The 26808-nt window shown below is 53.4% G+C and overlaps 2 protein-coding genes across 3 annotated transcripts in view; both read left to right on the forward strand.

Moving 5' to 3' along the window:
• DLGAP3 (DLG associated protein 3) overlaps nt 1-7132 on the forward strand; it is a 40958-nt gene extending 33826 nt beyond the window's left edge. The window contains exons 8-11 of the mRNA XM_035019150.1: nt 3929-4413; nt 5369-5460; nt 5698-5841; nt 6513-7132. Of these exons, the coding sequence (XP_034875041.1) occupies nt 3929-4413; nt 5369-5460; nt 5698-5841; nt 6513-6731 (940 nt within the window). The 3' untranslated portion in view covers nt 6732-7132. The remainder of the gene's footprint in view (nt 1-3928; nt 4414-5368; nt 5461-5697; nt 5842-6512) is intronic.
• A 5173-nt stretch (nt 7133-12305) lies between these two features.
• On the forward strand, nt 12306-16810 carry SMIM12 (small integral membrane protein 12). Of its 2 annotated transcripts, none has more exons than XM_035019151.1 (2): nt 12306-12437; nt 15526-16810. In XM_035019151.1, exon 2 carries the CDS (start codon nt 15531-15533, stop codon nt 15807-15809), a length of 279 nt encoding a protein of 92 aa, XP_034875042.1. In that variant the 5' UTR covers nt 12306-12437; nt 15526-15530; the 3' UTR covers nt 15810-16810. The 2 variants fall into 2 exon arrangements, with proteins under 2 accessions (XP_034875042.1, XP_034875043.1); XM_035019152.1 differs by lacking the exon at nt 12306-12437 and adding an exon at nt 15355-15378.
• The last annotated feature ends 9998 nt before the right edge of the window (nt 16811-26808 follow it).

Here is a 26808-nt window from a genome sequence, read left to right on the forward strand (position 1 = left end):
AAAGGTACACTGTCTTTTCTTTTCCTCCTTTCTCAACCAAGCTCTTTGAAAGAATTGTCTTGCCTAGTTTTCTAGACCTCCTGCCAACCTCCTGCCATCTGTGCCAGCCCCCATACTCCACTAAACTGACTCTTGCCCTGGTCCCCAGTGGCTTCTATTTTGCCATAGCAGCGGACACCTTTAATTCTCGACTGGCTGCATATTCCATGTTGATTACTCATTCCTTCCTGAGACCCTTCTGTCTCCTCTCTGCCTTTAGGTGACTTTGCCCTGGTTTCCTTCCTCTTCCTCTCTGGCTTAGACACCTCTGGGGCTATATTGTCTCCACCCGCCCCTGAAATGTCAGTGTTCCCCAGGGCTTTGCATCTTTGTTTCATTGCTCTTTTCTTGGGTGATCACATCACACTGCTGGTTTTATTATTTATTTATTATTTATTTTTGATTTTTAAAAAGATTTTATTTTTGGGCGCCTGGGTGGCTCAGTCGTTAAGCATCTGCCTTCGGCTCAGGTCATGATCCCAGGGTCCTGGGATCGAGCCCCGCATCGGGTTCCCTGCTCGGCAGGAAGCCTGCTTCTCCCTCTTCCACTCCCGCTGCTTGTGTTCCCTCTCTAGCTGTCTCTCTCTGTCAAATAAATAAATAAATAAAATCTTAAAAAAAAAAAAAAAGATTTTATTTTTAAGTCCTCTCTATACCCAACATGGGGCTCGAACCCAGGACCCCAAGATCAAGAGCCACGCACTCCACTGACTGAGCCAGCCAGGTGTTTCTCACTGCTGGTTTTATTATTTTATTTTAATTCTTCCAAATTTTTATTTAAATTCAAGTTAGTTAATATATAGTGTAGTTTTGGTTTCAGGAGAATTTTTTTTAAGATTTTTATTTATTTGAGAGAGAGAGCGAGCACGTGAGTGGGGAGGGGCAGAGGGGGAGGGAGAAAGAATCTGAAGCCGACTCTGCACTGAGCATGGAGCCTGATGTGGGGCTCGATCCCACAGCCCTGAGATCATGACCTGAGCCGAAACCAAGAGTCAGACACTTAACTGACTAAGCCACCCAGGTGCCCTCAGGAGTAGAATTTAGTGATTCATCTTTTACATACAACACCTAGTGCTCATTACATCAAGTGCCCTCTGTAATGCCATCACCCATTGAGCCCATGTCCCCACCTACCTCCCCTCCAGCAACCCTCAGTTTGTTCTCTCTAGTTAAGAGTCTCTTATGGTTTGCCTCACACTGCTGGTTTTAAACACCACTTGCACAAGGTTGACCGACTCCTGCTGGAACTGTGCCAATCTCTGGCCCCCAGCTGGGAATGTTGGTGAAGACTGTGCTTCTAGTCATCCCATGAGCTTCTCAACTTTTTTGGTCTTCCTTGAGGCAGGCATGGTGAAGAGACCTCATTGAAGTTGTGACTTGAGAACCATGAAGCCTGAGGCACTTACCCATGCTTCTGTTCCAGACCACGTAGCCTGTTTCCACCCAGACTGGATGTGACCTTCTCAGGACCCCTCAGAGGCTAGGTGAAAGGTAGCATGCGCAGTGGTGCTGAAGGACAGATCCATGTTTTGTGGGGGGACCAGGGAAGCAGACAGGGAAGACAGGCCTTCGATGATGTCTTTTCTGGGGCAAGCCCCACCTGTACCTGTGTGGTTTGCAACTGCTGGAGCTCTGAAGGAGCCAAAGGTGAACTGGAGCTCAGAGGCATGAAAATATTTGCGGTGGAGCCAACATGCATCCAAATAGTTCAGTTAGACACACAAGACTCTCACCTGAAACAGAGAACAATTTAACGGAACAGTGGGGCTGCTTCCACATGCAAGAAGGCTGCTGAGGGAGGTACAGTGCTGAGGATGGTCTTGGGGGCAGTCAGGAGGCTCACAGAGGAAGAGATGACTAGAGGCAGGAATGGACAGGGAGGGAGGAGGAGGAAGGCCATTTTAGAAAGGGGAATAGCACATGCAAAGGCTTAGAGTCAGGGCCAGCATCGTCTACTTGGGGAACAAGGAGAATGCAGGGGGGATGAGGTTGGAGAGGAGGACTGCTTCCAGAGTCGAGGTTAGCATTGGGTGAATGCCAGCAGAGGAAACTTGAACTTTTTCTGGTTGGCGGTGGGGAGCTGTGGAAGAGTTTTGGGCAGGGGAATGAGTGGGCAGAGGTCAGCTTTAGGAAGACTGCTCCAGATCTGAGCGGATTGGTGAGGGAATGTTGGGCCCCTGATCTGAAAATATGCAAGGTATAATTTTTGAGAGAGGAAGTACCTTGGTGATTATTGGTCCATTCCTATCATTTTATATCGTATATATGTGTGCATGTGTATTATATATAATAATATGTATCATATTAATATATTTTACACACACACACACACACACACACACACTAGATGGAGGGTGAGTGACTTCCCAAAGGCACATGGCAACAAAGCCAGCATTAGAACTCAGATCTGACTCCTCATCTAGTGGTTTTCTTTTGTGCTGAGTGGAGATGGAGGTGTCTTGAAAGGAGGCTGATCTGATACCAAGGAAGAGGGTGGTACAGTCCTGACCAGGGCAAGACAGGGCGGATGCCGGGGTGAAGACCATGTGGGAGGCAATGCGGATATGTTCTCGCTTTCTCTCTCTCTCTCTGGGTGGGGGTGGGGACACAGGGCTTGTTGGAGACTGCACATGAGTGCATCTCTCTTTCCTGGGTCCTGCAGCATCCTTCTGGGCCTGGTTTCTATGGCAACAGGCTCCCAGCAGGCAGCCTGCCAGCTGGAGGGAAGCAGGCAGGCAAGGCAGGCAGGGAGAGAAGGCCTGGGCAGCAAGAGGAAAGCTGAAGTTGTGGGGGTTGGAGGAGACTCCGGGGAAGCTGGAGGGGTCTGCCAAGAGTTGGCCCCCCAAGTCCCTCTCTCTTCAGACCATAATGGGGTGGAGGTGGCTTAAGACACGTGGGTCTTTTTTTTATGGTCCTGAAATTTCCAGACGTCAAACTTTTGTTCACCTCTCCCCACCACCCCCACATCTCCTGACTCCCACTTCTTCAAGGATTGTCTGACCCCAGCTCCATGCACTTCAGGGGCCACGGACTTCTGCATAGCAAAGAACTCTGAACTGTTGGGGGAGCGGTGACAAAGAACCAGGCCAACTGACTTTCCGTTTTGCAGAGGATTTGCATATTAACTCAAAAACAAGAAATTTCCAGGCCCTGTGTCATTCCTGCCAACAACTTAATTCAACTCCACTGGCGCTGGCTGACCATGTCTGGCCAGGCTCTGGGCTGGGCTGTGGGGGTCCCTAGAGGAGAAGGAGAAGTCCCTTCAGCTGCAGGCTCCTCCCACCCTGGCCACTCCAAGGCAGTTCTTTCTGATGTTCTAGCCGCTGGTGTGGTGGAAAGTGCTTGGGCTGAGGAGCCAGCGGCCCTGGGTCTAAATCCTGGCTAGCTACTTTGTAGCCCGGTGACCACCCATCTGGGCTTTAGTTTACTCATTTCTGAAGGGCTGAAGACAAACCCATGCAGCTGGTGTAAAGTAGAAAAGACACACTATTTGTTAAAATGCTGAAATACTTAAGTAGTCACTGGGAAAGAGCCACCACCCTGGCCCCTCTCTTGCCCTTCTGCTCTGCCCCACAGTCCAGCTTCTGCAGGCCATGCTCTAGAACTCTGGGTGTGTCCATTCTGATCCATACATGCCAGCATCTTTTCTGCCCCTGGGGTACAGACTGTTAGATATTTTGAATATCACCCCTGTCCAGAGGCAATGCAACAGGAATTCTGTACCCACCAGCAGGGACTGGTATATTTAAAGGTCGTGGGTTAATGTCCGTCCCATTGTAGGTTTCTTTTCTCATTCCTTTTCCTTTTGGCCTGGGGTGGGGTGAGGGGGCTTGTGAGGGTGGGGATGAGACTGGGCAGGGGCAGCGATGACAGCCACCTCTCTCGCCAGGCGGGCAAGGTTCAAGCGCTCCAACAGTGTGACGGCGGGTGTGCAGGCAGACCTGGAGCTGGAGGGCCTGGCCGGCCTGGCCACAGTGGCCACAGAAGACAAGGCCCTGCAGTTCGGACGCTCCTTCCAGAGGCACGCTTCTGAGCCCCAGCCCGGGCCCCGGGCCCCCACCTACTCAGTCTTCCGCACGGTCCACACGCAGGGCCAGTGGGCCTACCGCGAGGGCTACCCACTGCCGTATGAGCCGCCGGCCGCCGACGGGTCGCCAGGCCCTGCCCCTGCCCCCACCCCCGGCCCCGGGTCCAGCCGCCGTGACTCCTGGATGGAGCGCGGCTCACGTAGCCTCCCCGACTCAGGCCGCACGTCCCCTTGCCCACGGGACGGCGAGTGGTTCATCAAGATGCTGAGGGCAGAGGTGGAGAAGCTGGAGCACTGGTGCCAGCAGATGGAGCGCGAGGCGGAGGACTATGAGTTGCCCGAGGAGAGTGAGTGAGGGACCCTGCGTGCGCGGAGGGGTCCCAGCTGGGCTGGGCGGGGAGCAGTGGAACGCCAGCGCCCTCCGCTGGGGCTTGAGTGTGCCTCCCCATGCTTTGCTTCTTTGGCCTGGATAGCCGTGGGCCCCCTTGGCCGCAGGGCATGCTGGGAGCTCTTGGAAGGAAGTGGGGAGCAGCTTCAGAGGCCGGGGTGGGACTGGGCAAGTGACCAGGTGGAAGGGCCGGGCCTCTTAGGAGACGGGGCCAGTCCAAGTCACCCAGTCCTTGGGGCTCAAGGGGACTCTATTCCCATCTGGCTGGTGTGGGAGTCCAGGTCTGATCTAGGGAGTAGGACCACACTTCAAGGCGGAGGGTGAGCCAGTGCCAAGGTCAGATCACTGTCTGAGACCTGGGTGAAGGAGATTCCACCCGAAGACATGGCCCTGGACTGAGGGAGGCCACGGCCCTTCCCTGCAAGCCCATCTGAGGGGAGACGTGGCCATACCTCAGAATCCCTAAGTTGATGGGATAGTGACTAGGAAGACAAGAGTCATGCACATGAAATTTTCAGTAACCCTGGATGAGCCAAGGAGTCATATACTGACGAGTGACAAAGTTCTGCCGATGGGTGGTCATTGAGCTAGTGCCTGGGTAAGCCTGAAGGGCCAGGCTGGGGCTAGTTCCCCTCTGTTCCATGGCAATGGAGGAAAGAAGGACACAGGAGGATAAGTGCTTAAGAAATGGAGGTTGTCTGAAGAAACACTGGTGTCTGAGGATATAGTCTTCTTGGTGCCGTGGGATAGGAGCCACTTGTTACGAACTTGAGGATGGGATGGGGAGAGCCTGGAGGGGACAGCCTGACAGAGAGTGCAGGATAAGGCAAGGTTGAGTCATTCAGGGCAGACTTCCTGAGGCTGGGAAAGGAGAGGCATCCGTCCCTCCCCCTCAATCTCCTCCTGCTCCCCAGTCCTGGAGAAGATCCGCAGTGCGGTGGGCAGCACACAACTTCTCCTGTCCCAGAAGGTTCAGCAGTTCTTCCGGCTGTGTCAGCAAAGCATGGTGAGTGCCGGTGGGCCAGAGCCCACCAAGGGTGTATATTCCTGGAGGTGAGACCAGGTGTTTGTGCTCAAGATGGAGAGGCCCGGGCTCTTTCTTGTCTTCCTGCCTCCCACCCCCCAACGCCACTGTCCCAGGCTGAGCTTCCTGACGGGGAGGGTGGATGGAGCATTCTCTGGTCCTGGCTGGGGAGCAGATCTTCCTGACTGGCCGCCTCTCCTCTGTCTCCCTCCACTGAAGGACCCCACTGCGTTCCCCGTGCCCACCTTCCAGGACCTGGCGGGTTTTTGGGACCTCCTGCAGCTCTCTATAGAGGATGTGACCCTCAAGTTCCTGGAGCTACAGCAACTCAAGGCCAACAGCTGGAAACTCCTGGAGCCTAAGGTAGGGGGAGAGTCCCTTCAAGCCAAGAGGCCAGACCCTGGAAAATGCCCTTCCCCACAGAGGGCCTGTGTGGGGAGAGGAGGGGAGCTGAGGGCATTCATGGGCAGCAAAGGCAGTCCTGGACAGGTGAGGGTGACCATCTTCTTCCAATACGACCACATTCTTGGTCACTGCCATCTGCTTGGCCCTGTGCCCATCACTGCCTGAGCTGCCAGAACCCCGAGGTGGCTGCAGCCCCCTCGGACCAGCTGTAGTCTGAGGGAGCAGAACTAGAGCTTTCAGAAGAGGGGCTGCCCTTAGCTTGGAGCTAGGCACGGAGGGGCTCTCGGGGGGCCTCACAGACGTTGTCTGTGATGAGGCCCAGAGGCCTGGTAGCGAACCCCCATTGCCCTGCGTGAGTCGGGAGGGAAAGCGCCCACTTCCCACCCACGTCCCCGGAGGAGCGAGCACTCGGATGCGAGTTGTCACGAACGGCGCCACCGGGGGGCGCCCGGATTCGTAATTTTTAACGAAAAGTGGCTTTTGACCTTGTCCCAGGCACACCTGGGGCTTCTGGCCGCCCTCCCGCGTCGGAGCCGCGCGGTGTCGGTCCCTGGGGCGGCGGGGGCGCGAGCGGGGGACTGGGGGAGAGACCCCGCCCCAGACTGAGCCGCCGCCCCCTCTCCCGGCAGGAGGAGAAGAAGGTCCCTCCGCCGATACCAAAGAAGCCCTCGCGGGGCCGGGGCGTGCCGGTGAAGGAGCGCTCCCTGGACTCGGTGGACCGGCAGCGGCAGGAAGCGCGCAAGCGGCTCCTGGCGGCCAAGCGCGCCGCCTCCTTCCGCCACAGCTCGGCCACCGAGAGCGCCGACAGCATCGAGATCTACATCCCCGAGGCCCAGACCAGGCTGTGACCGGCCCGGCCCGCCCAGCCCGGGCCAGGGCCCGCGGTTTTCTACCCGTACTGTACACCCAGCGTCGAGGTCACTGTGAACGCGGGCCGCACCGTGCGCCCGCCCGGCCGGCACCGCACGCCCCGGCCCCTCCTGCCCGTCACACTCTCGTGGGTTTTTTACCTTCCTGACCCCACGCGAAGGAGCCCGGGCTGGGCTGGGGGCCGTGCCTCTCCGCCCTGCGCCCCCACCTGGACCCCCTTCTTTCCTGGTCCGACGCTTCGTCCCCACCTCCTCCCCAGGGGCACCATCTCTGCCATTACTTCCCCCACCACGGGCCAGGCCGGGCCGGGTCCCCCATCTGGGCTCTGCGTCCCCCTCTCCCCCCCCACCCCGCGGGGCTGGGCTTCGTGGGGATCAAGCTTCGTGGCTTTTTATGAAGAATCCCGAACCCCACCTAGGAGCCTGCCCCACCCTCCCAGGGGCTCCACACTCAGCCCTCAGCCCACTGGGCCCAGGGACCGCAGTGGCTGGACCAACCCAGGACCAGGGCGCCTGGGCCTCTCCCCTTTCCCAGCTGCTGGGGAGGGGAGATGGGGCTTCCCCTCACCACACCTGTGGCTGTTTCCACATCCCCTTGAGTATCCCAGGAAAAATAAAACGGCAGAACTGCACTCGAGCCGGCTGCTCTCTCCAGAAGGAGCCACCTCTGCCCCGTGCGTGGGAGCCGGGAGTGTGGGGTGGGGCGGAGGGGGAGGGGGCAGGGGAATGGGGGCGTGGGTGGGGGAGTGGAGGGAGGGGAAGCCAGGAGCCACTCTCCGTTTGGGGAGAGTGTGGTAACCTGGGCGAGCTGGGCAAAGGGGATTCGGCCCCCTGGTGGCCACAGAAGGACCTGAGCCCTCCTGGAGGGGCCCAGGGGCGGTGAAGAGGGGAGGGTGTTTTCCTCACCACTTCTAGTTCAGTCCATTTGTCTTTCTGCCCCCCAGTGCTCCCAAGCTTTCCCGCAACCGGGCAGCCCAGAGCCCAGTGCCTGGCCCACCGGCCTGTGCTCAATAAACAGGGAGTGCTGTTATTCTTAGATGCGGATGGATACTGGTTTCCCTTCCCCTAAGGGTCCCGTGTTATCTCTGCTCGGCTCATTCCTGATCAGCAGCAGAAACGCTGTTCGATTTAGTATTGTCACCTTTTCTGATGCCTCCTCTGGGTGGGCACTCTGGTGGCGGCCCAGGAGGAGAATGGAACTTTCCTAGGAAGCTAAGTAGCAACGCCCAGCTAGTAGTGCTGGCTAATGTTTATGGGATGTTTGCTCTGGGTCAGGCGGTGGGGTGGAGGGGGAGTGCTTTACATGAATGTAGCTCATCCTTAGGACAGATGAGAAAGCTGAAGCTCAGGAGAGGTTCAGTGACCTGTCCAAAGTCACAGGCAGGGCTAGGAGTGGCGGCCCCAGGTCTGCTTCATGCTAAACCGGGAGCTTTTTAGCTCTACAGCTTTCAGAGTCCCCAAAGGGTTTGATGGCAGCCCCCACCCGGTCTGGCAACCCCACCCATTGCTTGGGGTTGATGTGTCACCCTGAGGCAGGAAGAAGAGCCATCCAAGGCTTCGACTGCCCTTCTGGGCCACACTGGACTGGACAATTCTCATTCATTTATTCAGCAGGCATTTATCAAGAACCACTGTTGGCACTGGCCAGCACCTGGGAGATAGCCCTGAACGAGTGTAATTTCTACTCTTATGGTGCTAATGGTCTTATGGGAAAAACAGACAAGTGAACAAGCAGTTACAGAATAAGGGTGAGTGCTGGAAAGAGCCACTGGAGGAGGGCCAGCGATGGGAAGAATGTTCTAAATCAGACAACAGCTATGCAAAGGCCAGGAGGAGAAAGAGCATCGGGAGTGCAGAGGCATGACCATGCTGGGCTTTTCAGTCAACTTGAGGTGGGTGGGCCTGCGTCCCCAGAGCCATGGGGAGCCACGGAAGGGTTTTGAACAGGAGAGGGGCATGAACAGCTACTTTATAGGCCAGTGTGGGAGACTGCTTGAAAAGCAAGAGGTTGTACACACACACTTATATGAGACCACGGAAGGTGGAGAGGAGCCCCATGTGATCCAAATTCCCGAAAGTGAGTCAGCTTGGAGCTGATCCCACACAGATTCCTGGGCCCTGTCCAAGACTGTGAATAGACTCTCTGCCCCCAAACGAGTTTTTAACAAGTGTGCCAGGTGATTTTGATGGGCAGCCAGGTTTGAGAACACTTAGGTTGGATGATCGTCCAAAAGTTTCCACTGGAAATACCCATTTGTCTATTTCCCCTAGACTTGCCAAGTGAGCCTTTAGCTGGGTCACTTCACCTCTCTGAGACTGAGTTTTCTCACCTCTAAAACTGGGACGTGGGCAAGGTTTGTACTAGATGATACTCAGAGCAATCCTTGAAGCCGATATTGTTGTTACCATCATTTATAGGTGAGAAAACTAACACTCTGAGAGTTTAAACAATTTACCCCAAATCACAAAGCTGAGAAGTGGCTGAGTCTGAGTTTAACCTTCTATACTATACAGCTCTTTATGGCTCTATGTCTTTTCCTAGAAACTGGGCCACGTTTCCCAGGACCAGGAGGTATACGGGATGGGCACAGAGGAGCAGGGCAGCCCTGAATGAATGTAGTGGGCATCTTGCTACAGACTGACATCTAAATCTCCCCGTGTGGAGCTGATGTGCTGTGGAGTCTTTGGATGTTGAGGGCTGGGGAGTTGTGCTGGGCTCCATGGACAAGTGAAGGATTAGATCCAGTCCCTGTGCTTTTCAGTTGCTCCCAGGTGGCCATAGTCAGGCACATAAAGAGAATGGCACGTACAGAGGGAGGCTTCTCCCAGAGGGGCTGAGGATACCAAAGGAGGAGGCCTCTAGCAGTCAGTTGAGTCTTTCTGCAAGAAGGGCCTTTTGAACTGGGTCTTGCAGGATGAGTTAGAGTTTTGCAGCAGAGGAAGAGAGGGAGGACATTCATTTCAGGCAGAGGGACCAGCTTGGGCAAATGCATGATAGGGTATGTCTGTGTGTGTGGGATCATGGGAAGAGCAGAGACTGGAGGTTGGTGACAGGCTCGGACAGGGGTATAGAGGGCATAGAGGAGATGTGGCCAGAAGGGACCCATGTTCCAGAAGAGAGGGGGTTTAAGCCGGAGATTTCACTTTTTTTTTTTTTTTTAAGATTTTATTTATTTGAGAGAGAGAGAGAGCAAGTGTGCACAAGCAGGGGGAATGGGAGAAGGAGAAGCAGGCTCCCCACTGAGCAGGGAGGCCAATGCAGGGCTCAATCCCAGTACCCTGGGATCATGACCTGAGCCGAAGGCAGACGCTTAACTGACTGAGCCACCCAGGTGCCCTGGAGACTTCATGGTTTTATTTAAGCTTTTGAAAGACCCTTTGGCTAAAAATGGAAATGGACTGGAGGGAGCAATAGAAGGCAATGAGACCACTGAGGGAGTTGCTAAGGTAGTCCAGGTAAGAGATGAGGATGATGAGGGACTTGAGAGACATTCAGGAAGCTCAGGTGTTCTAAGCTGGGTTTGGGGAATAGTGCAAAGATGAGATTTTGAGGATGTCAGGTTTTTGGCTTAGTGAATAAGTAAAACCATAAGTGGACATAGAGCATTATAGAAGGAGGAATCAATTTGGGGAATACTAAACATACCAGTGGCCATTTACTGAGCACTCAGGAGGCGCCAAGTACCGTGCCAAGCGTTTTATACACATTAGGTGACTAGGACTCAGAACCACCCTAGCGGATGGGTATTCTCATTGCGTCTGCTTAAACAAAGAGTGTAAACAACTTTTCTGAGATTAGCTGGCAGCAGGGCCAGGATTTGAACCCACTTTTGATTCCTAGGTCTGTGCTCTCAAGCCCCACTCAGTTCTGCCTGACTGAACTACTAGCCATCACTTGAGACTCAGCTCAAGGGCAGGTTCCTCTGGTGAGCCCTCCCTGATTCTTTCTGGGTTCCTCCTCTGCGCTACCTATGCATGCTTCTGTTGTCACGTTTCTCACACTCCCTTGACAGTTTGTAGAGCCCTCTGCTTCCCGAGCGGTTGGTCCGAGAACTCCTGAAGGCAGGGGTGGTTCTAGTCATTTTTGTATCCCCAGTGGCTAGCACATGTCGATGTTCTAATGCTAATTGTTCTAGGCAATTTTGTTCCCTTCTCTTCTCTACACATTCATTTAGGGAACAAGTGCTGCTAATAATGGTTTCTTACATATATCTCTATACTGTTCTTTTCTATTTCCGCTGCAAGAGCTTAGCACTGACCTCTTTGAGATCATAGAGGAAGGGCATCTAACATGATGATGCAGTCTAGGAGGCTCCCTCTGGAGGTGTCTCTTAAGCACGAAAAATGAGCCAGAGCTACTTTGGTAAAGAAAAGTGGGAAGGGCACTCCAGGTAGATGAAAAAGCATAATAAATGAAGGCACAGAGGTTTGAAACAGTTTGGTCTGCATGGGGGAATATGAGGGGTTTAGCCTGTGTTACTAAAGATAAGTAAATACGCGTGGCTGAGACTCGTGGAACAGAGGTGAGAAGGCAGGGCCAGTGGGGGCATTCCAGAGCTTGAGCTTTGGTGTTATTTTTCTATACAGTTGACCCCTGAACAATGACAGCACTAGGGGCGCCCAGCCCCCGAACAGTGGAAAATCCATGTATAACTTTGACATCCCCCAAACTTAACTACTAATAGCCTACTGTTGGCCGGAAGCCTTCCTGATAACATAAACAGCTGATTAACACATATTATGTATGTTATATGTATTATGTACTGTATTCCTACAATAAAATAAGCTGGCCAAAAGAAAATATTATTAAGAAAATCATAACAAAGAGAAAATATATTTCTAGTACCATTCTGCATTTATTGAAAAAAGAAATCCATGTGTAAGTGGACCCACACAGTTTCAGACCCCTCTTGTTCAGAGGTCAACTATACCTGATAAAATAGATGTCTGTACAGGGCATAGTGGGGACACAGCGGGAGTGAATACTTGTATCAAGGGGTCAGGCAAGACTTAAGTTTCACTGTATTTCAGTTCTTTGTATACCGACAATAGTACCATTTATTTCCCTGTTGCTATGTACCTGGCACAGCACTTAACATGCATTATCTCATCAAACCCTCACAACATCCTTTGAAATAGATGTTATTACCTTTATGCCTAAGAGGGAAAGGAGGCTCCAGCGGATTAATGGTGTTCCCAACGTCACATGGCTAAAAAGCTAGCCCAAATCTGAAGAGGTCTTAGAGTTCTAGACTATAGCCTGCTAAGGAGATCTTCTTGAAGTTAAGGAACATGTCTTTTGTTTTTGTGTGTCCAGACCTAGGTCTTAGAGACGCCCAATAAACATCAGTTGAATAAATGAACGGACGACCTTCCACTTTCTCCACGCGGAAAGCACGTGCTGACGTCACTGGGAAACCCTCCGGGCCACGAGGGGGCGCAGTCCCCATCTCGGCGCAGCGGGGCCCGCTGCGGACGCTCAGCTTCCTCCGGGCCTTTGACTGGAGCTCAGCCAATCGGCGCGCTCCGAGAGAGCTGGCGCCGGTGGGCGGGGTCCCGGGGCCAGGCCTCGCAGGCCGCTGGGAGACGGCGTCGGTGCTCCAGGCGAGCGAACAAGCCGAAAGGCTCGCTCGCGGGCTGGGCGGAGGGCGGGGGCAGGACCGTGGAGTGCGGGCTGCGGCGCAGGTGAGCACGCGGTCCCAGCGGGCAGTTCCCTTCCCCGGAGCGGCCGCCGGGGCCGCCCATTGTCAGGGTGACGACTCCTGGTAGTGACCTCTGAGTTAGGGAAGGGTGATTGCGAGTGTCCGCTCCGGCCCTGGCTGGGCCTGACAGCTCTCTTCCCAGGGCTCGGAGGCCGTGTCTGGGCGCCCAGCACACCCTCTGCGGCCAGCGCTTCTCGGCCTCAGGCACGTGGGTGAGAACGGACGCTGCGGAGGCCACGAGCGTGGTGGGACCGGGAGCCCAGAGGAGGGAGAGGGCCAGATACTTGGGACTCCGACTTAGTTGCGCTCCCATCCCCGGGCTGGGCTCGAGTGACGGTCAGGGCCAGTCTTCCCACCCTGTCAGGTCTCCTTTGCTCTTGTTAACAATTCCCAAATCTCGGGCTGCGGCTTCAGGTCTCATTGGGCTTCCGGGGCGCCCGCACAAGGGCAGGTTTCCTGGCAACCCACTTGACCTTTACCGGACACTCAGGCTTCCTCTGCCAGGCTGGAAGGAAGACGTTCCAGTATTTGCGGGACGCTTTTGCCGCCTTCGTTTTGATGCCCTGGGGATGACTTGTTAGGGGGTATTTAGCTTCTTCCGATCTGCAAAGTAGCCTGCTGTATTCCTGCCGCCTTAGGAGGGCGTGGGGGTGGGCGACTGCTGTGGTTTTACGCTGGCGCGTTGTTTGAGCTGTCATTCATTCATTTGACAAACTTTTTTCGGAGCACTTTATGGCAGGCAGGGCGGGAAGGGTGGGGGATGGATAAGACACAGTGGGGGCCGCACAGACATGGTCCTTGCCCTCTTGGAGCTTAAGTGTTTTGAGAAATGCAGACAAGTCGGGTAGGCCCGCCAGCACAACGTCTGTCACAGAGAAGGTGGTTCTAAGTGTTGAATAAATGAATGAATTGACTTACTTGGGAATGATTAGAATGTGGGCAGGACAACAGAGAGAGAGACATTTGCTGCATATGGGAGAGGATATGAATTGTGGACTCGTGTTTGGTATGTTTTACAACAAATTGGGGATCTGAAGGGAGAATTGCTGTTTAGGGTAAGTGTTAACTTAGAGAGAGCTTGCATAAAAGGTAGGAAAGAAAATGAAGTATTAGGTTTGAGGTTCTTCAGGATTGTTTGTTTTAACAACGTCTAAGTCCTGTAATTTCACAAATCTCTGAGTAATCTTAGAGTTTGCCAAAAGGGACGCTCTTCCAGATAGTGACATGCCAAGTTGATGGAAAAAAATTGCAGGAAGCGCTCCCCAAGTCCAGGATTTGGACAGAAACAGCACACCTATCTGCAGTGTGTTCTTGCCACTAGAAAGAGCACAAGTGTTGACGTTTGGAGAAGCCTGGATTCAAAAGCAGTGGTTCTGTCACTTCTAGTGATCTTGGACAAGTTCACATAATGTCCCTGAGCCTTTGTGGCCTTAGACACAAATCTGGGCTAATAATTCCTACCTCATAGAGGTGTTGTGAAGATCAGGTGATGACCAGCGGGTGACTTGTCCGGCATAGGGGCTGGTGCTAAGACAAAGGACCCAGAGGGGAACATTCTAGCTGCTGCAGTTTTTTCCCTGATAATGGTCCGTTATAGTCTTGGGTCCACAGAATGCTGGGATTCCTCCAAAGAGAATTGGAACCAAAGAAAGAATCATTTTATCCTTGGTGAGATTTCAGTTGTACACTTTAGACTAGAGATAGCCAAGTTGGAGAAACACCTACAGAGGTGCAAATGGAATGAATGATCTTTTAGTTGAGACTTTGGGGCAAGTTACTTAACCCTCTGATAATACCATCTACCTCACAGAGTGGACATGAAGATAGAAGGAGATACTGTAAATAAAGTGCTTAGCCCAAGGAATGGTACATAAGTGCTCAATAAATGGTATCTATCATTATTATGATAATGTGAGTAATCTTTTTTTTTTTAAGACTTTATTTATTTATTAGAGAGAGAGAACAAATGGGGGGAAGAGTAGAGGGAGAGGGACAAGCAGACTCCACACTGAGTGTGGAGCCCGACTCGGGGCTTGATCCCACAACCTTGAGATCATGACCTGAGCTGAAATCAGGAGCCACCCAGGTGCCCCGTGAATAATCTTTGATAACTGTTAATGGTAATAGTCATGAGACTAAATGGCCATTAGAGTGAACCAATTTGTGTGTTATATATATATTTTTGGTGTTATCTTACTTCATTTCAGGACGCTCCAGGGCCAATCCACTTTTTCCCCCCACCGCCATGGGCTTGTACAGTGTTTTTTTTGTTTTGTTTTTGTTTTTTTGTTTGTTTTTACAGAAAAATTCAAGACCTATCACGTTCAGAGTATGTGTAATGTGTTGGTGATATTTTTAGGAGTTTATTATGCAAATACGAGGGTATGGGTTTGGTTGAAGAGAATGTATTTTGAGAGAGGTTTGGCCAGCAGTTTTGTAAAGTATAGGTATGTCTCATTGTTAGAAAGATCAAGTTCAGAATAGGAAAAAAATCATTATCTAAAATCCAGAATGGTTGAGTAATGGATTAGGGTATTGGCCATTTAAATAGACTCCTTATTCTTTTTGTGAGGTAAAGGAACTATTTCTCATTATCTTGGACCAGGAGAGTCACAGTGGGACTATACACGGTGGGAAAAGTGTGGCTGGCTGTGTTCATGGAGAAATTGCATAGAGCAGGGAAGGGCTTTTTTCCATTCCTGAAATGTTGGTAAACTGTGGAGGGAGGGCCTGGGGCCAATCACAGGCTTGAATCTTTGTTAGGTAAGCTCAGAGGTTCCCTTGTGGGGAACACTGCCAAACATGGTTGCATAATGGTCAATGAGTATAGTACATAAAATAGAGATCCTTCCCCTTTCCCCTAACAGTCACGTCTTTCAAAATTTTCTAGATTGCTTCAGGGCCCTAACTGTTGCCTAAGCAAGGTACCATCTGTGTTACTCTGCGTGGGGTGGGTGCTTGGTAAATTCTGCCAGGCTGCCTGGTAAATGGAGAGCCCTGGTGGGTTGTCCGCATTCGGTGGGAAGGGGGATGCTGGTTTCTCCCTAATGCTGCCTTGTGCTCTTCTGCAGATGTCATGTGGCCTGTGCTTTGGACCGTGGTGCGTACCTATGCTCCCTATGTTACATTTCCTGTGGCCTTCGTGGTCGGGGCTGTGGGTTACCACCTGGAATGGTTCATCCGGGGAAAGGATCCCCAGCCTGTGGAGGAGGAGAAGAGCATCTCTGAGCGCCGGGAGGACCGCAAGCTGGATGAACTGCTAGGCAAGGACCACACCCAGGTGGTGAGCCTTAAGGACAAGCTGGAATTTGCCCCTAAAGCTGTCCTGAACAGAAACCGCCCAGAGAAGAATTAATGAAGGACACAGAGCCCCATGGGTCCTTGTGTGGGCCATGACTGGCCCTGCCACCATGTCTACCCTGCTCCAGAACCCACATTGGATTTGCTGTGTCGCTTATTCTGGCCCCTCCTGTACCACCCAGCCCCACACACACCAGCCGCCCTCGTGTTGCCAGGCGGACACTCGAGCAGCCGAGGGGCCAGGGAAGAGGAAGGCCCTTGAGGGTTCTGGCCTGAAGGCTGCATGTGTTGTATGGTGGCCGAAACTGCTCAGGCTTCTGCGCTTGTGGGCGCGCCATGGGGAGGAGTGTCATGAAATGAATGATGGCTGTCTGTTTCTTTGGGGAGGCACTTTGGCCTCAAGTGGGAGTGGCTGGGGTTGGGGTGTTGCCTTAGGAGGGATGCCTACATGCCTAGTTCCAGTGTACACTGGGAAGAATTCAAAAAGCTGCCTGGCTCCCTTCACTAGTTTGCCCTCTTCTTGTACTCATTCTTCCTGAAATCCTGTCCTGTCAGCTCAGGAATGAGACTCCCTGGGGAGGAAAGCCTTTTACTGTTCTTGGAAGCCCAGGTTGTTTACCTTGGGACAGGTGAATTTGCTTGAAAACAGTCACATTTTTCACCACCCCCATCACTGTATGGTACAAAACTTGATTAAAGTGGCATCTGAGAATCATATTGATCTCATCCTATCTTCCAGATCCTGTCGGAGTCTCCTTAGGGTTATGCAAATGCAGGCATTTCAGGGTCGGATAACATTGACCTTTAACCAAGGGCTCATGGGCCCAGGCACTGAGTCCTGGAGGTGCAGGTTCCCAGGAGCCTTTTTATCATGATGAGAAAAGGCTTATAGGACCTTTCAAAATGTGAATTCAGTGTGGACCGGGGAGCTTAATAGTTGCTATCAAATTTTTCAATTATATACAGACATACATTTTCCCCTATAAATGTAATATATGTACATTAAAGAACATTTGGTAGAGATTGATAAATGGTGGCCCCCCACTCCCTGGGCTCCAGTACAACTAAAAAGGTAGCATTTATTACCTTTCACTAATTCTTGGCATAGTTTTTTAAGTGTTTTTTTTTTTTTTTTAAGATTTTTATTTAATTATTTGAGAGAGAGAGTGCAAGCGAGAGAGTGCATAAGCAGACGGAAGGGTAGAGGCAGAGGAAGAAGCAGGCTTCCAGCTGAGCAGGGAGCCCGATATGGGACTCGATCCTAGGACCCTGGGATCACGACCCAAGCCAAAGGCAGCCGCTTAACGGACTGAGCCACCCAGGCGCCCCATTTTTTAACAACCTTATCATTACTGTCCCTTTAATTTTATATTCCTTTTTTTTTTTTACATAGTGTTTCATATCGTAGTCATTTTTCTGTCTTATCACATGGTCTTCATAATCCTAGTTGTTTTTAATAGCCACATAATTGCCCATCAAGTGGGAATAAAGCATAGTTTGTTTTTAATAATTTCCCAGTTGCTGGACACTTGGGTTGTTTTTGATTGTTCACTAGTGTAAATATTGTAGTGACTGTCCTTTATAACTTCTGCATTTGGGAGTAAATGGCAGGACCAGTAAATGGCATTTTGGATGAAATGGATGAGCAGTTTTAAGGGTCTAAATGTCTTTCCTAAATGGCTTCAGGAGTTTATACTAAATGCTGCTGCTTAAGATGTTACTGGTACTGTTGGAAGAGCAGTGAGAGCAGGGGGACAGGAAGAGGCGTGAGAACCTATTGTCTCATGAAGTCCACTGACATTTAACCTAAGTGAGCAAAAGGAAGTGAGGAGCGCATGATGAAGGATGCACTGTCTTTAAAAGCGGGGGAGGGTGTCTGTCCCTGTGGGGAGGTGCTGAGGCCTGATGGTGTTAACAGGTGGGTGAAGGTGGGATGCCTGAACAGGTAGAGATGTCCTGTGGAGTGGGAGGAGCTGGGAAGACGTGGAAGGTGGTGGCCAGAGAGGAGGAGAGTGGAAGTGGCTAGTGGCTCCTCCTCTGTCCCTGAGGCGAGTGGGCGCGCTGAAATGAGCCGCTGTTGCTTTTAGGGAATAAATCTGATGGGGAGTGGAGGGGATGAGCGTCTGCTGCTGAGGTAAGGATGAGATTTCTGGTTCTGAAAGGATGTGCCAAGCTCAGCTGGGTTACTCACTGGCAGGTGGGCGGGCCTCAGTGACGGCCCAGTGCTGCCGCCCTGTGGCCGTCCTGAGCATGACCAAGCCTGGCATCGCTTCCCTGGGCTTGAGGAGTGACAAAGACATGTGCCCACAGGGGTCAGTCGGGTGACTCCAGTGAGCAGGCCAGGCCAGGAACTAGAAGGACGGGCCTGCCTAATGGGGGCGGTGGCCATGCGGCCTTCTCCAGTTTGTGCTGCTTGCCCAGTAATGCCACATTTTTCAGTTTTTTCCCTAAAAGATGCTAGAAATTTATATATTTTTTTTAAGATTTTTTTTGGTTTATTTGACAAAGAGGGAGCAAGTGAGCACAAGCAGGGGGAAAGGCAGAGGGAGACTGAGAAGCAGGCTCCCTGCTAAGCAGGACGATGCAGGGCTGACCCAGGACGCTGAGATCATGACCCGAGCCAAAGACAGATGCTCAACCAACTGAGCCACCCAGGTGCCCCTGGAAATTTAGATTTTTGTGCATTTTTCTTGAAACCTGATTTTTAAATGTTGGCATTTTATTTTATTATTTTTTTTTAATTCTAAGCATGTTCACATACCCATGGGGATAATTTGACCCACTGGCTGCTGATTTGTGACCTCCCAAACTGCCCTGTCCTTCCAGTGAAGTCTGATAGGTATACATTTTTTTTCCTAGCAATCTAACAACTTGTGGCAAATATTAGGGCCCAGGAGTGGTTTCTCTTGGAACACTTTTGGGTGTCGTGCATGTGTGTCGTTTAATATCTGTCTAAGCAGAACACTGGGGGACAGAAAACCTACAGAAATGACAGCAACAGAGTTTTCCCACAGCCTGAGACATTTTTGGATTTGCAGATCTTTCAGGGTAAGCCCGTCACTGTGGCTATGCCTCCTCCCAGGGCCTGGCCACAGAAGCCCCATCTTTGGAAACCCAAGTTGCTCTCTTCCAGCCATCTCACTTTATGCCCCCTTTTAAATAATTTCATCTCCTAGGGCTTTGCTCTCACTGACTCTCTGCCTCTGGCAAGTCTATTAATATCTGCAGCTGGGTCTTTCTTTCCCACGGCCGGCTGGGACCTGCTGCCGCAGGGCGGGCATGGACATGGCGTGTGCTTTCTTGCCTCTGCTCGGGTAGCAGGGTTTCTGTGGATGTGGGCAAAGGCAGGCTGAGCTTGCTGGGATGCCCCAGGGCACTGGTTTTCTTCCATGCTTGCTGATTCACCTTGGAGGCATGTGTCCCTTTTTATGGGCTGGTCCAGCAGTCACGATTCACTGAAACACATTAGTGAGTAGAGGCGCTTGGTGTCGCCCCCCCCCCCCCCCCGCCCCGCCTTGGGTGTTTTCCCGGCCTAGAGATGGTGATGGCTTTAGAGCGGGGTTATCCTGTCTAAGCTGGGTAGGAATCACTTCTCTCCCCACTCAGCCGCCCAGTGTCTGGTGCTTTTCCACTCTCTCTAGAGCCTTTCCTGTGCCTGTTGCTGTGTTAGCACAAGTCAGCTGGGAGGCCGCCAGAATAAGCCTGCCAGGGAGCCCTTTGACTCTTGTCAGCCTCCCAGGGTTCCAGGCTGGTGGGGCTGGTGGCCGAGTGAAACGCTCTGGGATGGGCCTCCCTGGAGCTGCCTGGGAGCTGGGCAGCAGAAATGGAAAAGCTCCTGTCTTGCTTCCCTTTTCCTTTTCCACTTTGATGGGGAGGCCTCTGCACTGGTAGAGTGGTGAGCCGGGCCGTGCGGGAGAGCAAAATAAAGTGCGCTCTGCAGTCTGACAGACTCGAGTTATGATTCCTGCCTCAAGGGCTAGCTGACCTTGGGCAAGTCACTTAGGCTTTCTGAGCCTCACTATCCTCATCTGTCAAATGGGGATAAGAATACCCATTTTTGCTGGGTTATGTAGCAAGGCTAAGGTAACCTATGTGAAGTTTTTAGCAGAGTCCCCGGCAACCAGTAGGTGCTCAGTGATGTTAGCTGCTTTCATTTGACTATAGGAAAAACCTCCACTTCCTGCAATAGTGGCATGTATGCTTGTGATCCTGGTGAAGTGGAGATCCAGAGGCAGGAGGAGCCTTGGCTGGGAGAGTGATGACAGGGACCCTCATGGGCCCGGCAGTGGAGGGCTGCTTAGGAATACTTTACAGAAAGGACCATGTTGCATAAGAACCCAGGTGGCCAGACCTGTGTCGCTAAGTAGGAGTTCCATTGGTGCTGTCTGTGGGGTCAGAGACAGAAAGCGGGGAGGGAGGGGTTGCAGAATGCCCAGGAGTCATGGATCAGGAGCATAGGCAGAGGAAAGAGCCGTGGATTTGGGGGCAAGGAAACTGGGTGACCTGGGACATGACCTTCCACTTCTCCAGGCCTTGGCTTCTCTGCCTGCAAACCAGGGATGTGGGTGTGCTCCCTGCTGATGGCGTAAAAAGAGGGAGAACCAGCTCCGAGAGTGCTTGGGAAATGTTGGGTGCTAGGTTCTAGCCCAGCGAAGCCTCACTGTTAGCGCATTGGGGTGGCAGCCCGTCTGGGTAATGAAATTGAAATAAATGCTCTTCTTTTCTGTCCACAGTCTCTCAAAGTATTTGCTAAAAAGCAGTCTTTGGGATGTCAGCTTTTCAGAATAAAGAAGAGTATCTGGGTACCCTTCCCATAGTGTATGATGGGTTTGCAGGTAACTCCGTAATCTAGTTTGTGACTGGGAAAAGTCCCTTTGCTTCTCCAAGCGTCCTCTGTGGAGTGGGGTTAGTTCTGCCTCCCTCACGGAGTTGGGACGATTGAGGGGATGTTTGTAAAACACCCAGCATGGTGTTTGGCGTGGAGCCCATTCCCCCTGTCCTGTTTCTCAGGCTGTCTATGACTCCCCTGCCCCCTCAGGGGTTCCCTCACCAGCCTGCGGCCACCCTCCTCTGTCCGGCCCACCTCTCACATCCCCGCTTCAGGGCTCCATCATCTTGCCTCAACATTCGGTCTCTCCCGGGAACCTCTTCCTATTCCTGCCGGCATCTTCCTTCTACAGTACATCTTTGTTGAGGTCACTGCTTGAAGACCTCCATGGCTCCTTTTGTCCTCTTGCCCCAGTCTCCCTCCCGTCATCCCCAGGGATGGAAGCCAGGCTTTGCCTCTTCCTGAACACATCGTGCTCGTTCAAACCCTGATGCCTCCAGATGCACCATGCGTCGTGCCTCCTTGGCTCCTTGGCGAACTCCTATTACGCTCTAAGATTTGACACGCGTAGGTCCCTACCCGCTTTCCGAAGCAGGGGCTGCCATTCCCTCCCGCTCCAGGCCTGGGGTCATGCTACTGTGGCATTTATTACAAGGCACTGTAACGGGGGTGTGTCTGTCCCCCACCCAGACTGTGAGTTCCTCGAGGGCAGGGGCCACGGCTTAGGCACCTCTCTGCCCCTTGCAGAATGCCTGGCACAGAGTCCTTTCCAATAAATGTTGAGTGAATGAAGAGGCCCCTGAGTGTGATTCGGGGACGGGGCAGGTACTGGGGCTGGGCGTGGAGATGAGCCCCTTTGGAAGACAGGGAGCAGGGCTGCCCACAGCCTTGAGCTCATGGCAGCAGTGTTTGGCTGTGGCTTTGCCTTCCCCAAGGCTGGTAATAAGCTAAACCCAAAGGAAACCACCCTCCCCCACCCCGCCCCGCTTAAATTTCCCAGGGGAAGGGGCTTGGGCAGAGGGCAGGCTTTCCCCACTGGGTGGGACCTGGCCCAGCAGAGCCCATGATGAATTTGACCCTGATGACTCTGTAGTGGGGAACAATGTCCTCAGGAAAGCATTCAGGAAACCCTTCGTGTAGTAGTGATCAAAGCCCTGCAGCGGCTCAGCAGGCTGGATGGGGACGCTCCAAGGAACCAGCAAGGCCCTGGGCTGGAGCCCAGGGACTCACTCAATGCCCTTCCCAGGTGGGGCTCTCCCTCAGCCTCTGCAGAACCGTGGGCCAATGCGGGGGACGTGGAGGTCCTGGGGAGGCCTGGGAGTCCGAGGGAGCCCCTGCTTCTGGAGTGTCTCCGCTTTGTCTGCATTTATCCCTTAGGCCTGGGAGGGCGGGAGGGCTGATCGGTGAGGCGCACTTTAGTTTCCTCATTTCTCCTCAAAGCTGATGTAAACCTTCCGTATTCACATGAAGCCCCTTTTGTTTGTCCCTCATCCCCAAGGAGTTCGGTCAGAAGGGAGAGGAGCACTGGTTCTCCTCATGCTAACAAAGGGCCTCGGAGGCCCCAAGCGGGAAATGGCTCACCCCAGATAACACCAGGAATTCTTGGCAGAGCTGGGCTTGTAGCCACCCCGTGCCCCCTCCCCCTCCCAGTTTCTGTATTGTCATCACACTGGACCGAGGTCAGCTGGCCTGTAGACTGGTTGACTTGATGAGGGAAGCACCCTTTGAGTGCCTGCTGGTCAGAGGGCACAGCTCGGGCCCAGCTCGGGCCCTCTGCGGGCGGCTCCCGGGACTTGCCTCAGATGGAGGCTGCTGCCTGCTTCGCCTGCCCCTTCCCGCTTTCATTTTCCCCGTATGCAGACCAAAGATAAAGCTTTAGGGGTAGCGCTGCCTCTCGGATGTTCTCCAGACTGCTTTCCTCACGTGAGGGAGGGTAGGAGGTCACAGTCTTTCCCACAGATGGAGTTCTTTGTGTTTATAGTTTGGTCAATTGATGACAAGGTGGATTGTTTATCTACTGTGGTCCCTAAAGTCCTGTCCTTGGCTGGCTGTCACCTCCCTGACATGTGTTGGGCTTCGAGGGGCTCAGATCCCAGCCCTCCCCTTCCCCTCCAAGAAACTCAGCTCTGGAGTTAGGCTGTTTGAGTTCAAAGCCCAGCACTGCCCCGTATAGCTCTGAGGCCTCTGCCAAGCTGCTTGGCTTCTCGGGTTCAATCCCACGTGTCAGATGGGCTAATATGGGACTTGCCTCAGAGGGTTATTGTGAAGACTAAGGGACAACATGCAAGGTATTTGGAACAGAGACTCACTGATAGTTAGCGCTTGGGAAAAGGTAGTTATTTTGATTGGTAGCTTTTACATTCCATGCAGGTACTCTTGCCTCAAGACCCTGGTCTCTCTCTAGGCTGTAAGAGGGAGTGTAGAGAGGAAACAGGACTACAGTGAGGCTGTGGCAGGGGGCTGGGGCATCCTGATCCTCAGCCCTGAGGCCCTTCGGCTTTGCCATTGGATGCGTCTCTGCTCCCTGCCTCCCCCACCCCCCAGTCCCTTCTGCACTGCCGTGGCATCTCGAAGCATTTCCCCGGCTCCAGCTGGGTCCCCGACATCCACACAGCCTTGCCTTGGTCGGCTCACTGATTGGCCTGCGGGCAGATGGAGGTTTCTGGAGGGGGCTGTAGAAGCTGGGCATCTGAAGGGTAGGGCCAAGCTGAAGGGAGCCTGCCGGGGTTATTGTTGCAGCAGCCCAGCTGGTGGCGTGTGAGGAGGAAGCCCCCCAGAACCCTCCTCCTGATCCCCCCAGCCCAGGGGAGGGTCGCTGCAACACAGAGCCACAGGCCGGGTGGCCCGGGGCTGCAAGTCTGAGATCAGGGGCCAGCAGGGTTGGCTCCCTCTGCGGTCTCTCTCCTTGACTTGGGGGTAGCTTCCCACTTGCTACCTCTTCACAAGGTGGTCCCTCTGTGCCTGTGACCGCTCCCTGGGGTCTTTTGTGTCCAAATCTCCTATTCTTAGAAAGACAACAGTCAGGTTGGATTAGGGCCCACTCTAATGGCCTCATCTAATTTAATCACCTCGTTAAAGGCCTTATCTCCGAATACAGTCCCAGTGTGAGGTACTGGGGGTCACGGCTTTAACATAGGAATTTTGAGGGGACACAATTTGAGCCTATAACAGGAGAGTAGGGCAGCCGTGCAGAAGAGGCTGCTTCTGCCACCGGGGAGAGCCTTGGGCAGGGGGTACCCAGCCCCCTGAGGCGGGGCCCCGCTGGTCTCTGGTGCTGCCCTGGTCCTGGGTGAAGCTGGTGCTGGCTTCCCCCGACTCCCCTCTGCAAGAGGCCTTAGAGTAGGAACTAAATGCCTGAGGCCGGAAGACTCTGCGAGCTGATTATCCCTGTGGTCTCTGGGGTGAAGGAACAGTCAGCAGGCCCCAGGCACGGGTCCTGTCCTTCCCCTGCCTTATCAGAGCCTGGACGCCCTTCCGCCTCAAGGCAGCCGCTCCAGGCAGGGCCGTGGCCCCAGGCTCTCCCAGCGGGGGCTGGCTTTGCGGGGATCATTCAGCTGCCCTCGTTTTAGCTGAGCTCTGCAACTCACAGTAGTACCCTTTCAGGTAGGGAGTGGTAGAAAGGCACCGAGAATCCGAGTATCCCTTCTATTATTTTTCCAGAAGATTTACCTGCCTGATTGGGTAGGTTCACGCTGATGTTCTCATATAGACTTTTTCCTTTGAGCTCATGTGTTTTTTTGATAAAAGCTGAGCAGGGTGGGAAAGTGACTCAGATGTTTGCTGGGATTCAGAATTGGCCACAGATAACAAGCCAGCACCTTGCCTTGGCCTGGAGCCCACCTCTGCGTCACTTTTCATGCAGCCCCATTAGGTGGACTAGCGAACGTTTTAGGGACCTCTGATGGTGCGCTGCCCTTCCCCAACCCTCATTGTGTCCCTCCAGGCTCTGCAGCCCTGGGCAGAGCCAGCAGTGCGGGCAGGGGTGACGGATGCTTCAGGACAGGCTGCCAGCCACCTCCTGCCCAGCTAAATCCATGAGTCCTGGGATTGTGATGTTCCCGGCTTCTTGGAAAAGAGCTAGCGGACAGCCACCCTGTTTCTCCTGCGGACCTTTTTTTATCTCAGGCACCTGAGGCAGACAAATCCCAGCCAAGAAGAAGGAAATAAGCTTGCTTGCTGAGCTCCTGCAGGTGAAGAGGAGTAGTGGTTGGGCTGGGTGCTTCACCGTATCTCACTTAATCCTCCCAAGCTGCCTGCAGGGCAGGGGTCGTCTCCATGGAAAGGAGGTAGAATCTGAGACTCAGAGGCTAAGCCACCCTCGAAGTCACAGGTGGAGAAGGCGGTGATACTTAAGCCCAGGTCTCTGGCTTCTGAGTTCTTTTCTACCCCAGGGAAGCTGGCTGCCCCTCCTGATTTCACTATGCCCTTGGCCTTTCCTCCCCTGGGACAGGGGAGGGTGGAGGGTGGGAAAATTGGTGAGGGCTTTCTCCCCTCCTTTCCATCCCCAGAGACCTCTTAGTTCTCCCCATTCCTGGACACTGTGGGCCTGGGACTCCTTAGCAGCTGAGCTGTAGCTCTCAGGTCTCCAGTGGGTGGGCGGGAATGAATGGGTTGTCACCCTTTGACCTGTCCTGCCTCCTCCCTGCGCCCTCCCCCCACCCAGGCAACCACAATGGCCTGAGGCTGATTCAGTGCCTCCTTTATCAACAGTGGAAAACAATACTCAGAGGCAGGCTGCTGGCGGGGTGGGTGCAGCCCCCTGCCCTCCCTAGTGTTGCTTCCCCAGTGCCCGGAAGCTGGGGGAGGACTTCCAATGTCGGGGATATGGGGCGCAAGTCCTAAGAGGGTGTGTGAGAGGAGGGGGTAAATGGTACCCTCTCCATTGCCCTAGACCTCAACCTGTCTCCCTGTGCCAAGCAAGGCTGGGGGTAGTATGGCTCCAGCTCTCAGTAGCTGGGGGACCCGGGGCCAATGGCTTAACTTCTTGTCCTGAACGTGAGGCTCTACTACCAGTGTCACCAGGTAATGGAGGGAAAAGCTCTTTGCCTAGTGCCTGACTCTGCAGAAGATGCCCAGGTGCATTCACTCCTGGTTGCCCCAGTCTCGCTGTCCCTGATCAACCTCCGTGGGGAGCCAAGGTGTGTGGGGAGGCACGCCCGGGGAAAAGCTTTTCTCGAGTCTGGCCGGAGCCTGGAGGGAGAGGGGGCCTCCCCGCTCTCTTGCTGCCCTGGGCTTTTTGTGACACAGAGGAAGCCGAAGGAATCATGACCATCCACCCTGGGAAGAGAAGGTCGAAGGGTGACTGAAGGAGCATTTGTAAGACTATTGAAGGTTATTGTTTGGAGTAGAACCGTGTTCAGTGTGCACCAGAGGAATGCGAGGAGACCCGGGAAAGCCTTTCCCAGCAGAGGCCTGAGATCCTGGAATTGGGGGGTGGGGGCTGTTACTGAGGAAGGCCGTGCAATCTTTAAAAATAGGTCATTTTGTTCTGCCTGGGCTTGGGTGGGGTTTGGCCGGGAGGTGGAGGAACTGGTTAGAGGCCAGCAGAGAATTCACCCTTGAATCAGAAATGAGGTGAGATGGGTGGCCTTTTGGGGGGGGGAGAAATGAATCTTGCCCGGGCCCCCCTGGGGGGGAGCAGACAGAGAAGCTCTACCACTGCCCCCGCCCCCAGCCTCACCGAGCTGTATTTTCGGAGACAGCACAGGAAGTGGGCCTTCACAATGTCAGGATACAGGAAGCTATCGGACTATTGAAGGCAACTTCCTGTGAGCTGGTCATTCACATACATTTGTCACCGGCTATCAGGCCTTTTGGGCCCTGCCATTGTCTGGAGGGGCTGCGCAAGCCGGGGGGCCGCCAGCGGAGGCTCTTGGACACAGAATGCACTATTGTGCCGAGCTGGCAGCACCCCGTGGGGTGGGGAGGAAAGCGGTGGGTAAGAAGGGGACGCCTGCCTCTCATTGTCACGGACTGCACAATGGGGTTGGGGGCTGGGGGCTGCCCCTGTTCATGGGAGCCTGAACTTCCGGGAGAAGGGATAGATGCCTGCAGCAGGAGCCTGGCTTCGGGCATGGTGCCAGGCAGAGCTGGAGAGGAATTGAGGCCCTTTATCAGCAGCGGTGGGTTTTCCAGATCTCTGCCAAGAGCCAGTGTGATCTAAAAGGGGCTGGGAGTCCGGCAGAGCTAGATTTTGAAGTCGCACTCTACCCTATCACCTGTGTGA

This window comes from Mirounga leonina, unplaced genomic scaffold (genome assembly GCF_011800145.1).
Source record: "Mirounga leonina isolate KUSES-001 unplaced genomic scaffold, KU_Mleo_1.0 Mir_173, whole genome shotgun sequence".
NCBI classification, from domain to species: Eukaryota; Metazoa; Chordata; class Mammalia; order Carnivora; family Phocidae; genus Mirounga; species Mirounga leonina.